Raw genomic sequence first — 16,786 nt, 5'->3', positions numbered from 1 at the left:
GGAATATTTTATGGATTTTAATCTGCATAATGTATGGTTCATAATAAGTGAAATATACTAAATTGTATTAAGTACAAAAAATACAAGAAACAAATACATGTATACAGACGTTCCCCAAAAGTTCATATTTGACATCACACTGCTTTAGTAGTTCATCGAAGCAGCAACATTATTTTAATAATTTAATTCCTTTTGTCGATCAATTTAAAAACGCACATTTACAACATAGGTATTCAAATCCATTTTATCAAAAGTTACATTGAACATCTTCTGTATCTGGACGGATTATGTAGATTTTCATACTTTCCATTTGAATAAAATGGAACAGGAATTCAAAAACGTTCACACAAAAATATAAACGTGAGTATGCACTGTTTAACCAATATGTGAATTTTATGCTATACAAATGTACAACATATTCAATAATTATACATGTACCATAAAATGCTATGATGTTATTATAAATAACACACATACAAGAAAAGATAAAATCTTAACATTTTTACAAAACAAAAAAGTCTGAAGTCTGTCCCAGTAAACAAAAATATCGAGATTCAGTTTTGGACAAACTATTTTAAAGTGATCTGAACCTTTAGATTTCACATAGTCAGCTTCAGTGATAACACAGACTGGGTTACAACACTTGTCATATGCACATAGAAAATCTCGTAATTCCCACATCAAACACGTTAATGTGTCATTCAGGTTAAAAATGTACCAATTGAAACAGTTTAAGGCCATCAATTCATTCGCGAAATGCAACATCAAACATCCCTTCATAGTTCTGCATCAAACATCCCAATTCCATTCTTCAATTTCAGTTGCAATTCTTATAACACAATTGTTGGTATGTGTCCACAATTAAGAGTATATTATATGCACAATGAGAGACTTACCCAACAGGTTAATTGTTTTAATGGCTCTATGTGTTTCAAAAACGCACGTGTTTTGGTCAACACTATTCATTTCACTGTCACATTTCGAAATGCGAACGTAATGTTGATGTCAATTAATCAACTGATTGATCAATACGAGGTTTCGTTCAACAAGAACGTCAATCTATTCGTTGCATCAACAGAACATAAATACGCACCCGTTTGCATCGAAGTTTTTTTCCTTATTCTACTACACGAAAATCACGTGTTAAACACCGAAATCGCCTTGGTACTTGAATTAACGTCCATTTCGCATTTAAGCTTCTGATAACCACTTTGACAGAGACTTTGTTGCTGAGAGGCGTAACGTTATGCTTGTTTTGATGACGGTAACTTCACCACGCTTTGGAAACTGGAACAGGTAGTAATGATCCTCTACCGTGACATTACCGTCTGATGTCGGCTGTAGTTTTGTGGTGACGAAGTTGAAACTTAATGTCTTCCCGTTCCGCCCATGTCGTAGTCTGAAATATAGAAACCGGAAAAGTTCAACAAGTTTATACCTTAAAACATATGCTGTTAAATAGTTCCATGTATGTTGTTATTTTATTTGTGATGAGCTTTCAGATTTATCCACCTCATCGTCGGGAAATACATCAAAACGTTTGATTCCGTAAAATTTTACTCTACTTTGGTACTGTGTCTTGTTCGTGGTGAGGACCATTCTTATATAATTATTTAGCTGTGCTTACTTCCAAATCAGTTACAAGCCACTCATACCAACCGGCACACAACTGTGTACTCAATACAAAAGTAATTACCTGTATTTAAGTGGCATAGATAAGTAAATCAAAACGTTTGGTAAAAACCGTTCATTCTTATGGAGTGGCTCATGCTTAAGCGATTTACAGGTTTCAATCAATATATACATTTTGATTTGCTAAAAATATATTAATTTATAAAAAAAAATGAAATCGCATGTAACTGTGAGTTGTTCTGAAAAGTGTCAATATGCCAACTTGTAAAATCGAACAACCCAAAACTAGACATTCTGTTTAAATTTTCCAAATACGTATTCATTCAACCCTCGTTTAGTCAGTGCTTATATGATGACATGCTCGTTGTTCAAAAATGTACTAAATAGAAAGTTTAACCCTGTCATTTTCAGTGACAAAAACTTACAGCTTTTATTGGCAAAGAAAATAAAAAAGAAAGAATTATAATTTGCTTAAAATGGCATGAATGTAACAGTAAAAGCTTGACTTATCAGACTAGGCACATGTCTGGATTAGACAAATGTAAAAGTCACAACAATTTCGGAATCTTCTTTATATAGTATAATTTAAATAATTTTGTATGAGCAACATGAATGGAAATGTTCGGTGTTTTGTGTAAAAATAAACTCCAGATGTTAAGACCTTGGCATTATGGCATTTAGAGGTTTTGCATCAGTACAGTTGAGCGCCTTAAATCATTTACTTCACTAAAATTAACTGTATTGGCCTCTTACCTCGATCGCATTTATTTCAGTATAAGATACGTCCATTCAATTTTTTCCCTATTTTGCTCTTTTTTGCCTCATTTATAAATTGAATCGAAAGTCGTTAACTACGTATGTATTTGCAATTAAAACATTATATTTAAGTTCGTTGATTTATTATGCTTCATTACATCAATGATCACATTGCTGGCGACTTGACAGCTCTACTGATAAATATCATTGGGTACTTGCATTTTAAAATTTACGCCTGATTCATACGGAGAGCTGTTTCAAGATATCGATATAATCATAAAAGCTCACAACTCTAAAATTTTGTCCGTAGAATGCAGGTTGTAACAACATTCTTATCCTACAATTATAAATAAATAAACATCATATCGAGATCATAGTACGTTCTACCCATTCTTGATCTCCGAGTTTAAGTTCAGAACACTAGAAAAAATCCATCCTTCTACGTGCCATATTGAAACTGCGACCCTTGTTTGAATAATGCTCAAAACGATATGCGAACCTCTAAAACAAAAATTTAGTTTAAACTAAAGCTCGAAAATGCTAACGCATAAATAAATATATTTACAGCTTACTTAGCGATTTGTATTGAAAATGCTGAATGTAAACGTATTTTGGTTGAATGGGTAAACGTCATGATTTAGAAACGCTCAGTGATTTTTCGAGTGCTTTCGATTTAGTTATTGTTAACTTACACATTTATTCCACTGTACGGAGTCTGATCTTTTATATTGCTTTACAAATGCAGCTAATTAATGATAGTTTTGGTACAATGAGTTGATTTTAAAGTTGAAAGTTGGTATGCCATTGGTTATCTTTTTATGCTCAGCAACGAGACACTCATTTTCTGCTTATCCGTGTTATTTCATTTTATTGTAAATGTTATTTCATTCCTCGTTGTCTTGCGCATGTTATAGAAGATAAATGTTCAACGAGAAAAACTTAGAAGAGCACACTTGTTTTAAGTTCGCATACAGTTATATAGTATTGGGTAGTGTGTAGCAAAGATTCAGTCTTCCGCCGTTTAGTGGTTGAGTCTCATTGTCGGTGAATTGTTATTATCGTGCGACAAAATGGATGTAAAATCATTACAATCGATTTCCGCTTTTTATGTTCATTGTTTTGCAACGACTTTCACTTATCTTGTTTCTAAACACCTGGGCAAAGAGTGTATTTCAAATTCAGCTTATCAATAACGTTTTGTGTTGGATGTGTATGTTCATCGTGATCTAAACCTGACAAGATAAAATCTTTTACAATTAAAACAGTCGACTATATTCGTTTGAAGACGTACGTAAGGTAATTCAGTGCGAAGCTCGTTGGAAAAAAGACTAAATGACACTTGTATTGAGTAATAAGATCATGCTTCGATAAACAATTCACAAAATCAGTTTAGTTCTGCTTCAAATCAGCAGATAGACATTTCTCATTTCGCGTTTGTGTTGAGCTTTTGTTCTTGTCTGGATGTTGAACGCAAATTGTTGAAGCCTAATGGCTTTCGCTCTGCAAACTAGAGATTATTTACGAATCCTAAGAGGTGTTTTATATGATGGTTTAAGGGGTGTATCGACGGTCTAGAGAGAAAAACGTTTACAAAATTACTATTAAAAAACATCGTCAGTTTTCGAATGCATGCAAAAAGTCTAGTTTTACTTGTCAAATCAATATTAATGTACGAGTATTGTTTTGTATCTTAAGAAAATGTTTTGTATTTGTTCGAGTAAATAAAACAGGCACATACATGTATTATCGTATGTGTATTATTCTTTTGGAAAATTATCGATATACCCCTTAAATACTCAGCCAATTTAACGCGTCTAATTGGGCAGCTCATCAGATTATGCTCGACATAAATCTTCGAGTTCAATTCCGAAGAAATTATTTCGGCTATACTATAAAGGGGTAGTAAAAAAGCTAAAACAAAGAGTAGGCGCGTTTTATTTCAGCGCGAGATAAGATCAGCGCAGTGTATGGAGACGTGTATGGATTTTTGTAGTCGTTAAATTTGCCCGTGATTGACAGCTTTAATAATCTAAGAAGGCGATATGATAATTATCTTCTAATACAGGCCGACGCGTTTCGTGGCATATCTTAGGTAAATTTAAAACGTCCGTCCAATGCCTACAAATTTGACAATACATTTGCGAACCTAAAATATGTCAATAAATCGCGATCCTGGTACACAGGTTTGACAATTAGTTGACACCTGAACTTAGATAATTTATAATTTTTTCTGTCGTTTATATAACTTTCTACCTTAACGCTTGTAGTTGCTATAATAGTTGACCGGTATTCTTACATATACTAGAAATGTTCTTAACTAAAACCAATCAGGTAGATTCTTTCCTAGTATATTCATGCGATAGTATATAAAATCAATTCGTTTGAATTACTAGATAAGATAAATCAGACACATTACTCATCTAGTCTTTTGTGTATTGAATACAGCATTTATATTATATATGTTATTTTAATAGTTGTTACTTTGCTGATTCTATACCAAGCCAGCCTTTGTAACCTGAAACATGTCAGTACCTGCAAACTTAACTACGGCATTGTAAATTCGTACAATAATACAGGTAAATATGAAACTCCAGAAATTCTATTAGGATTGGAATTTTGTTCTAATCCACTTTTAACACAAAAAACACACTTCTTTACACAAACATTATTATGAGCATGCAATTATTAAAATGGGACCGCATTGGAACGGTCTATGCAAAACTTGAAGGGTTTAAGCCGGTTTTAGGGCTTGCAGAACAGTACAAAACAAAAAGAGTCTACATGAATATCGTTCAAATATCAAAGCGTTAACAATGAATACGACAGACGCACTTTCATAGTGTTTTCTTTATAAAGAATACTTTCCAACAGTGTTCTGTATACGTCAGTTTCAAACAGTATCGCACAAATGACTGATGGGAAAAATATAAGATAGCATCAATATTTGTTTTAAGTATCGTTTATCCATCTGTTAATCGAACATTTGCCCGATCATTAGGGTTAATGAAATATACATAGCTTGTAGCAAGTTTTGACTTGTCATCCAATATAAACAAAATTCGCCGTACAGCTGGCTAGAATCTCAACAATGTTCTGTAGGCCGTGTTCATTTGGGTACGTATAGATATGCCGATATTATAATCTTACTTATCTCGCATAGTTTTTACGTATGAAAATAATATTAAAATTAAAATCACCAGTAGAACAACTTGAAACGGCGTTATATAGAAAAGTGAAACTATACAACAGACTGTTATTCTGTTAAAAGACAATTTCGTATATTTGTAACATAACACAAATATGTATAATTAAAACATGTTTACAACATGTACACTGTGAAAACACATTCCCCTGTAGGCAATTGTCAGACAATGCAAGGCTTGGATACAATGCAAGGCTTGGTTATTCATAAGTTAAAGGTATATTGGTCAATAAAAGCGCATAGTTACTTAATCAAATCAATCTAAACAACTGGCCAAAGTACAACACGGCGTGGACATTTTATAAAACGCAAAAAAAAAACATCGAAAAGAAGGCATTTCGAATGACCTTGACGTATTTGCAGAGACAAATATGGTTATCAAAGTCTTGCAGAGACAGATATTTTTCTCAAAGTCTTGCAGAGACAGTTATGGTTCTCAAAGTCTTAGCTCACCAAATCGCACCAATCCATATATATGTTGGCAATAAAGTACTTTTGATGAGGAATTATGCATTAATTTGTACTATTAATTACTTTAATCAAGTGTACGATCACGACAAAGTCGTTGTGCAAACTAAACCTTTTATGTTGGAACAGATTATAAAGGTTCAGCGATGATGGCGAAACGAAGTGTTGATATGAAAACACATGCTGGTAGACTTGAAGATATCTTTAGTAGTCTAGTTTATTAGACGCGAACAGCTTTTGCTTGTCATAATTTGTAATGTTTTGATAAGGTGGCGTGCGATTTGTAAATTGTCGGTCGGTATTGCGACAGCTCTGAAGTGAGGGTGGATCACACATAAACTGTCTATGATATCTTAGAAATCCATGAGTGTCGCGCATTGCATGTCAACACAACCGCGCGCGTGTCCTGAAATTTTCCCGAATGGTGCAAGTTACAATTTTAGAGCAGCGTAAAAGACGGTAACACATATTTAATTAAAATATTTTTCTTGAATGTTTCATATTGCTTGAGTCAAATGACGTCACAACGGCACATAGCTTTATAGTATTTCGATCCGAAATACTAATATGTCCTTTAATCAATAGGTTTCTGTGATACAACTGACATGTGGTAGCCAGAAGCCCAGCAACGGTGTAACTATTGTTTTTAGAGTTTTTTTACGAAGTCTCAGCTTGTGTCATTTAGAATTTTTTTGAGGTAAAAAGGACAATTTAGATATAGTTTCGTAGAAAAATCATGCAAATTCGGATTCGGATGTTTAATATGTAGTTAATTAAAAATATATATTGGCCATGCACTGTGAAAAGGTGGTTTAGTGCATGTGCGTGAAGTTTCGTCCCAGATTAGCATGTGCAGTCCGCACAGGATAATAAAGGACGACTCTTTCCGCTTTTATGATATTTGTCGATTACAGAAAAAATCCAGTTCAGTGTCGTCCCTGAATAGCCTGTGCGGACTACACAGACTAATCAGGGATGACACTTCACGCACAATCATAAGTCCCAGTTTGCACATAGCGAGGCTTATTTTAATCGTATGGTCATGTCCAGAGTGGAGTGTACGGTGCGAATATCAGATTAACAAACATTGCATTAATGCTTGCTTTAACACAGTTTTATCGTTTTTAAAGTGTTGCCTTTATCGTGAAAACTACGTTTCGTGTATATTTTTTTTTGTAAACTTCATTCAGATAAACCATATCGAATACAAACAAAATTGGATTGAGGTTTTCGTTTTTGTTTTCAACCATGCGAATATTTTGTCCCTACAACTATGGAGAACGTCAAGACAGGATGTTCACATGCTACTGCCCTTGAAATTAAGTGGTTTATCATCTTTAAAATAGGTGTCATTAAGGGTTTAACCCCCATTTTATGCTGGATTTATGACATAACAAACGCGCAATTAGAGAGGATACGATGTGAAAGAGCAATACATTGTTTTTGATGTTTGTAAAGCATATTTGAAGCGGCAAATTAAAACCGTTCAATAAAACCTTTTTTAGGGTTTGTGAAAGATTTGACATCGATATGAATGTAATTGACTTCTTCGGCCTTATGTGTCGAAATGGAATTTACGTGAAATTAAAAAAAAAACATACTAAAGCAAAATAAAAAAGATACATCCATGTAAAATTACATTAGTTTATCATAATATTTGCTATAAACATCGTTCAAAAGCGACGTTTAAAACTGGTTGATATGTCTATACTATAATGATTTTATAAATGAGGACTTATTGCATGTGCGTTAATATAATACCAGATAAGTCTGTGCAGTACAAAAAGACGAGACTTTCCTCGTTTTTCTTTTAAAAGAAGTATTTTCAAAACAAAATGCCATTTTAGGCGAAAAGTTTCGTCCCTTAAGAGCCTGTGCGGACTGCGATTTTAATTCTATTTGATACCTTAAAAATAAACTCGAGATGTTCTCTAGGACATGTGGTTGTTTATGCATAAATGTTCTTTTTTATTTGCAAACTAAATATTAAATTACATCTCATTTCTGTGTTAAGTTTTTAAAGGATCTATGCTTTTACGTTGAAGTCCAAAGGGCAGTTAACATCCCTACCTCTGATTTCCCCTCCAGACACAACCTGATTCCCCTGGCCCCCTGTATACTTGTCAAGTTCCGTGGAAACGCGAAACATGTTTCCGGCTTGAAGGGAGGCCAGTAAGGGTTCCGGTTCACCTCCGACACGTCCCGATAGGGGTCGATGAAAAACTTTACATCACCTTTCCTGTAAACGCAATTTAAATACCTTATTCAAAGAAAACAACTGTATTAGTTTATGTTATTATTGATTAGCTAATGCGAATAAATAGTTCTCAATCTAACACATTTCTCAAACAGTGACATCACTTTCTGTCCATATTGGTGACATAAAGAGTTTAAACTAACAATTTTCTTGAAAATGACCTAGTGACCGAGTTTGGATTATCATATCCTCACACCATCCAGTTTCAAACCCGGCAAAGACATAATTTGGACAAATGTTATAGCAAACTGTTTTCCAATTCAAGAAATGTGGTATATAGATTGCTTACGAGGTAAATTCCCGACGAGCTCCGGACCATAGAGTGCAATTCACTTAAGATTTGCAATTTAAACAACATTGATACAAAATTCCGTAACAGTTTCCGCGAAATTACAGTAAATCATCTGATTAGTAATGTACAAACAAGGACGTCTCGGCTTCTTAATGTGTTTCAAGGTGTTTCATTTAAGGATCGTTATGTAAATTCATATCATTTTCATCGTACAGCCAGGTGTCCTGCCACGGGCAGCGATGGCATATCTAACGCACGTGGATGGCTGATCTATTTATTTGCAACATCATGCATCTCTGTTAGAACAAGGAACATGCGTTTCTTTACCTTTCTAACATGGTTTATCTGACCATTATATTGTATCCTGTTTTTGTGTAGGTATCTTAGACAATACAATACAGTTATCATAGCTAATAACTTGAGTGATACTTAATTGGAAATAAGTATTTTTATTTATCAGTTGATTTGTAAAATGTCATTTCAAAATTAAAAAATAGTTATGCGATACTTATTACGTTCAAAGTGTTCCACAAAAGTGATTTATGAAAATAAAATAGATATCAGTACACACAGTAGAAGTACGTTCGTTCTCATCTTAATATAAGTTGTTAGTTAAATGAGATTCAATGTAAATAATGCAAAGAAAGTGAGGTCATTTAAAAGCCAGTGTGTCCAGTCATTTTGCTGTCATCTGTTTATTTAGAGGAGAATACCGGACACTGACCGACCATTTAATTGGTCACCGTATCAGTTTACATTAAATGTCAGTGTTTAAAGTTGATAAAGTAAACGATGTTTGCAAAGTGGTAGTTTGAGCTATTTTGCAAAATTGCTTTTCACTTGTGTATCTTAAGCTTTTACAAATCTACGTTTATTCTTCCATTCTTGATGTTAGCATTTAGAAAGCCAAAGGAAGGTTAAATAAATTGACCCGTTCGCATATCACTTGGGCCTTTTAAGACTGTTGACAGGTTTAAGACCGGGTCAAAGATGCAAACACGAAAACCTTATAAATGCTTATCATCTATGTACACAGAAATATTAACAGTCTATTGCATGCGTGTCTATGCGTGTTATGATTGTTCTATTTAGACCAGGTCTAGTTTTAAACAACTAATTCAAAATATTACTTAAATGTAACACTTGTTTTTACTTTTAACTATACACGCTCTAAAGAAAACTAGTCTCAAAAATGTGTTTTGATAAAAATCGAACTTAGGATGAAGCAGTTTTAGTGAATGTCTCTTGACAAAACTAATTTACCGAAATGAATACGTTTAATATAATATGCATTAGATTCATATGGATTGTTAGTTATTCAGCTTATTGTTTTATCTGTCCTTACTTTGTATCGGATATAAAGAGCTGACACTCCTGCGAGAAGTGTCTGTACACTTTCTTGTCCTCGTCCAAATATGCCGTCCGAATGAGGACTATCCCATTCCGATGTGTGGTGAAATCCTTACCAACGTCAAAGAATCCTGCAATTATGTTACCACAGTTAGTGACCACCTTCTTCACAGGAACCCAGAATTATGAAAGTGATGGCATTTTGTGGTGTGAAGCTATTCCGCATTAAATAAATAAATGCAAGCGATTAATTATTCGTTACTGCCACACTCACATAAAAATAATAAAATAACTTTTAGGTAATGATGTTTTAATCATTAACAGCGAGGTCTGAGTTATTGCCCTAACCAGATAATTAATGCACACCGTCTTGCTTATAAATTAAAGACAATGTGCAAAAGCACTCGTGTTCCAAACAGCGATGTTTCACAATTACATGTTGAACGATATACGTCACAAAAGTTCACAAACCTTTTCGAGGATCATGCTCCGTACGACGCAGTGAAAACTGGATGAATGTGTTTGGTGGCTTATGCGAATAGTCACGATGAATCTTAAATATGTTTAAATAGTCTCCGATGACAGTTTTGTCGCTGCTTTTTCCTTTTGTCTGTGTACAGTGTTTGGTTTTTGCGGTAAAATAGACCTTATGACCGCTAGTGAGGGCGTCAACAATGCCTTCGTACGTTTGCAGGTTCCACATCGGTTTAATCTCATCTTGGTTACTCTGTTTAGCTGTCTTCCCTTTGTCGTGGTTATACTTAGATGGCTTAATTTCGTTATTGCATTCAAATCCTGCTTTTACTATTGCTTTGCTGTACAGGGATTCTGTTTTGGTTGGGAAGGCCCTTTCTGGATATCCGGTAACCTGCTCGGTTGTTTCGATTTTATTTCGGGAAGCATATGGCGGATTTCGTCGTGTTATTTTCTCATTCTGTTTATCTTTGTTGTTGTATTTAGTCTGACTATCTTTCTGCAACAAAAGCTTTTCTGGCAATTTGACGCTTTTTAAATTTTCGTCTTGTTTATGCTGATCGGTGCCCAAAAACCTGAATAGCGAGTTATAAAAGATAGATTTAAAAGCAATGAAAACTCTCGTTTTCTACAGATTACACTTTACCAGGCTGCTGAATGTATAGCAATTAAAACGGTCCATTAATCAAATAAATGAAACACATTTTATTGGAAATCCAATTCATTTATCAAATTAATCGTATGCAAGTTTTTACACACCGAAGCATAAAATTACGTTTACATAACGCATTAAAAATGTTAATGGCAATATTTAGATTTTATTGTATCCGTTTTCATTGCTGTGCAAGTATGGCTATGAATGAGCCTAATTATGCCAATTAATACGTATACCCATTATAATCACAAACAAGACTTGAATTTAGGAAAGTAAGAGCGGGCATATTTTTTACAGGACAATGTCTTGACAATAGTTTCATGAAATAAAACATTATTCATCCGGAATCGAAACTAGAGTTATTTTTATATGCATGTCCGTTCATGAAATATTCGTGTTTACAGATTATTACTGATTGTGTTCGCCTTATCAAAGAATAACGGTCGATTCAACTGAAACTCTTGGAATTTGTTCAAATACTATATGTATGCCTGTTAAAGCACTGATTTTAACGCCATTGTAATCAAGGCCCACTCAGATCCACACTTTATCATCATGCCACTGTTTAAACTGTTGTCCAAGATTTCTTATATTTTGTTAAAAAAAAATTCCCATTAAGCTACACAATTTTTGCGTTTATGGTCATTCAACAAATGTCAATCAAATTAGGCATTAAATGCTGAACAATCACACGCCGATGATACGCAAAGCATTTTTAATACAAACGATCAAGGATTGCGTTAATTTATGTCAGTAATATCAGTATATCCAAGTTTAATATTCTAACTTCTTTACAGCTACTTTTATTAACGCATGCAAAATCCAATCTGTAGCCGTTCCTACTTACGGGTTATCCAAGATTTCGTCTATCTTGGTCACGAATATCGGTCCATCCAGTTTTATTACCTTTGACCCGTCACTCGCCTTGTACCATCCTTCGTCTCTCTGCAGACTTGACTTGGTCAACGTGTTTATCACGGAGATCCGCATCTGGAATTTGCAAATATCATGACTATAAGAGCAGCGTTCTTGGAAAACAGGGCATAATGCAAGAAGAGACTTCCTTCAAACAAAAATGTACCATACAAGCGGAAAGTGTCGCCCTTGATTAACCTTTGCGGACTACACAGCCTAATATGGGAAGACTTAAAACGACAATTGCATTGAGCCTAGTCTTCCAAGGACGCTGCTTATTCATGTATCCAGACTAATGTCTGTTCTGTATGAAGGGATTAGCTCTTTTGCCGCGTTGGTAAAGAGGGAAAAAGGGAAATAATCTGCCGAAAAGCGACAACAACAGCTAATCATTTCAATAAGCATAGGTATATATACGCATCCTTGAATATAAAAAAGCATGTCTTGAAAGGTTAAACAGCATAATCGATTTACATTTACCAAACAGATAAATGCAGAGCCCTTTTAGTTTGAAATGAATGAAAATATTAAATAAATTGCATAAAATTGTGTTTAATAACATGTCACAGAATGAAAACATTCATATTAATAAGCTGATAACAATTCTTATCACTTTTTGTCCCTTTTGAAACCAAATAACACCACAGGCATACAGATTTTTGGTGAGTCATATGTTTGTGCTGATTGCTTTTCAGTTGCTCATTTACTTTATATGGAAAAAACAAAAATCCATCAATTTCGATGTACGAAAAACTTTATTATAGTAAATAATCTACATACACGTCATCATTTAATTCTAAAACATTATGACAAATAATTGAACGATTAAGCTCAATTGAAGTGTGCCTATATGCAAATAGTCGCAACAGTGAAACTTAGATATGTAGGTTTGTACGTTTTAATAAATTTAACGTCACACATCGATTTGAAATTGATTCTTCATCCCATTTAACATTTTGTATACCAGCACTTCATACCTAATCTGTCAAAATCCAATTAAGACACTTTCTACACGGGACCAGATAGCTGCAGAAACGTTTCGTGTTCCAGACCCATTAAACGTACACTTAATCGTTAATCATTCAGCTAATTAGCTTGAGGTACAACCGACGGTCAATTAGAGCGCCAAAAACACATTACCGTTTATTCCCCCTCGCAAACGTAATCAACGTTATACAATACGATACTTTATTGCGCTAATAATGTTTAAATTTACATTTCGATTGTTTTTGAAATACGCGACACACCTGGGCTCGTGGTTCCAATTTATCCTTCGTCACCTTTGAGTAATAAAAACAATACCACCCTCGCTATGTTTACCTCCTTTGTTAAAGATAAGGTTATATATAAAAAATAATTGCAAAGTTCAGCCGCGCACCTGTTTCGTACTACATCTAACACTGGCGCTATGTTTGTTGTTGCAGCCACAACTTTGCAATTGAGATTAGGATAATGCCTGTAGACATACGAAGAGCATTTGATACCGCGTGCGAAAACAGAAACGGCTTTGTCTCGCATAGATTCGATAATCCGGATAGACAAGCGGTTTAGTTATTAACGTTTAATATCGCAGTTTTTCCTCTGCACAAAGTAGCCATGTCTGTTTCATATATGTATGGATTTCCAGTTCCGGAGTGTACAAAGGAGATGTTATTCTACGAGGAACTTTTCTTTGCTGCATCTCTATGAAATCCCGTTTCATTTAATTAGGAGTGATGCAGTTCAGTATCATATATATTGCTCTTTATCGCGTATCACATGGTCCTCTGTGTTCTACCTGGCTTACAACTAAACTATTACAGAAACGTATTTATATTCGTTTTAATTTATTTGTATTTTTTGTCTAAGTGAGGAACATAAATTATGTGTTGTTTGGTGCACTTTTGAATATTTTCTAATAAAAATCAAGTTAGGTTGCATTTAACAAACAACTGTTATTTGAATTAAAAACAATAAATTATAGCAATGTTTTATGATCAGAGTATTTCATTTATCATTGTCATTTTATGATGCATTAGTCTTCGTGCATTTGATGTCAATCAAATCATGCATTCAAGCAATTAATTATCTTGTTTTATAAATAAGATTCCATCTTTTTTTTTTAAATGTAATTGTATTTTTAAATGTTTGTGTGCTTAAGATAGACATAATTATGTATCAGGAACAAAACGTTTAAAAAACAGGAACGTTTTGTTTTTCTTGATATTATAAGTTTACGATCTAATTATCGAACCACTTAATTACCATAAAATGACGTAACCTGATAATTGGCGGTGTAATATTATCTTTAACATAATGAAAAACCACCGGTTTCTTGATATGGTGGCTGACGTTTGTGGTGACAATTGTCACTTTTATATCGCGGTCATAGATCACCATAACAATTCGAGAAGCATGCGCTTGCATTAATTTTCTCAAAGTTTTCCGAGTAGACAGTCACACAGTTTATTTCATGAAAACAAAATGATAAAACAGGAGATGAAACATGAAGGTCGAAAAATCATGTTTCATCTTTAATTCAATCATCTTAAATTTACTTGTGAAATGTTTAGATTGAACTTTTACATTTACGTAGAAAAAACATTTCAAGAAGATTAGAGTAGCTACGCAGATGCTTTATGAATTCGATATTTAACAGAAACGACGTCAACATTCTCAGAGATATCCAGAGCACAGGGGCAAAAACGATAGACTCTATTGTACATCGTAGTAAGGTTACTCATCGAAACACGATAACACACATGATTAAAATCAATGGCTAGCCAGTCTGATGTATTAAGAAATACCTTTTTGTTTACTGATAGAATAAAGTATTACATATTGGTTTTGTGATGCAAGAACAGATTTCGGAAAATTATTGCTATAAACTTTTATGTGTGATGAATAGATTCATATTTTAATCAGAACAGAAAATAGGCGAATACGGTGTTTGTTCTACAATGTTAATGTTATTCGTTCAGTTAAATCTTTTAAATTGTGTTAAACTAACACATAACACTGTTCCATTACAATCTTCGTTCTATTTGCTTACATACCTCAATTTATTCATGGTGATTCATCAAGAAAATTGTCACTCTAACATGGATTAATCTTCGCGAGATATTTAAAATCAAACGATAAACGCAAATGTCATACAGGAAAACACTTGTTTTTTATTAAACATATGCAATAGATTGTGTGTTTTAAGTGACGAAAGACTTTTTTAAGTCGGGACGGATTATGCAGCAAACGTTGTCCCATCTTTCATAGACTATACAACAAAATAAAACTGTTGTGAATGAATTTCAAAATCCTCGGTGCATTACAAATGTGAAACTTTTTGTAGCAAAAGCCTTATTTAATGTTATTTCTTTTCTTACATCTCGATTCGGAACACTGCGCACAATGTAACTTGATTGAAATGTAGGAGTGTGCTAAAATACTAGTAACAATTTATCTGCAAAATCACATGTTTAATTAATTCGAATAAACAAGAAAAGAGAATCCACCTCATACAATACGAATTTAATCCATCGGAAGTTGAATTGCGGCGAGAAATGTATCATAGAAAGCTAAGACGGGTCTAGTAAAAATCAAATTCTAAAATTTAAATATAAAAAACTGCTTTATATCATTATCAAAATGTATCAATATTTATCTAGCAGGACATGCTCTAGTTTAACTTATTTACAAGTTAGGGACATATGAACACGATTCTTTGCGGGGTAATTAATCAATCGGGCGAGAACTGTTCTTTTAAACTGTTTTTTGTGTTATTTTGTTGATATTGTTATTCATTTAAAATGTATTTAACAGCTTTTCTGATTCGTATTTACTCATTTTTCATGCATCGCCGGATTGTACTTGGCATGAGCATTAATGACAATTTCGTTCAAGTGTGTATTAATTGTCAGTTCTTCACTTTGCTTAGTCCATTACAAAGTAATGCCACACACAACAGTTTCGGTTAAATAAGTCAAAACTAATGACTAAATACAATATAAATAAGCTTTTCAAAATAGCATATAAGCAGATAAGGGTGAAAACTAAACGATTAGAACAAAACCTGAAAAATATGGCTGTAAAAGCATTAGCACCGGCTGCCACCTAAGATGTCATTACCGATATCATTGATCTTGTCACATGTTGTCAGGGAACAAATCCTTTCTCCTTTGCAATGCCGGCATCTCGAACACGAGACTTGACTGTATGTGACACACAATCAAGCAGGTCTTTGTATTTAGTATTTTCCAATGAATCCTGGTTAATTTGATTCTAATTGACAGGGACAGGTAATACGAGTGCGTTGTATTTACTTCAGTCACACAATAAATAATGCCAATGAAGCCTTTCTTAAAGGGGCACTTATCAACTTTCGAACACTTTGTTTTTGTGGGTTTTTTTTGCATTCAATACAGCTTTAATTTAATGTTGAACATTTGAAAGCAGTAACACGGTTTTCCCGTCTGCCATTTTAATACAGATATTATATATTATTGTCATGCGCTGCGAACATTTACAATCCATAAGTCTGTATATCAATCAGTGCAATACCACATCAGGACTTTTCCTAACATACATTTTTTGATTTGCAGCAAATAGAAACTTGTTTCACTAGGATCGTTCCAGTTCATTGTAGAGTGTTGAAATTCCCCCGTACTGTGGTAATTTGTACTTGTTGTTGATGATTGACAATGAAAGAAAACCGATATGATTGATATGTGGTCGTTGATTTGTTTTCAATCTAACTCCCATAATTTCAATGAAATTTATGTCATTATTTTACCGATAATAATGCACTTACTA

General features: G+C 33.8%; 1 protein-coding gene across 2 annotated transcripts in view; it reads right to left on the bottom strand.

Moving 5' to 3' along the window:
• Positions 1-339: 339 nt before the first annotated feature.
• LOC127844898 (uncharacterized) overlaps positions 340-16,786 on the bottom strand; it is a 52,878-nt gene continuing 36,431 nt past the window's right edge. Inside the window, exon 7 of one of the 2 annotated variants that reach the window (XR_008032947.1) lies at positions 340-590. Coding sequence is in view for 1 of the 2 variants with exons in the window: in XM_052375448.1 (XP_052231408.1) it covers positions 1,368-1,399 (32 nt within the window). In the remaining variant the exon portion in view is untranslated. The other variant, XM_052375448.1, reaches the window with a different exon arrangement.

The sequence above is a fragment of the Dreissena polymorpha genome, chromosome 9 (assembly GCF_020536995.1).
Source record: "Dreissena polymorpha isolate Duluth1 chromosome 9, UMN_Dpol_1.0, whole genome shotgun sequence".
Classification (NCBI taxonomy): domain Eukaryota; kingdom Metazoa; phylum Mollusca; class Bivalvia; order Myida; family Dreissenidae; genus Dreissena; species Dreissena polymorpha.
Note: the sequence above shows the minus strand (reverse complement) of the source record. Positions and strands in the feature narration are given on the sequence as shown.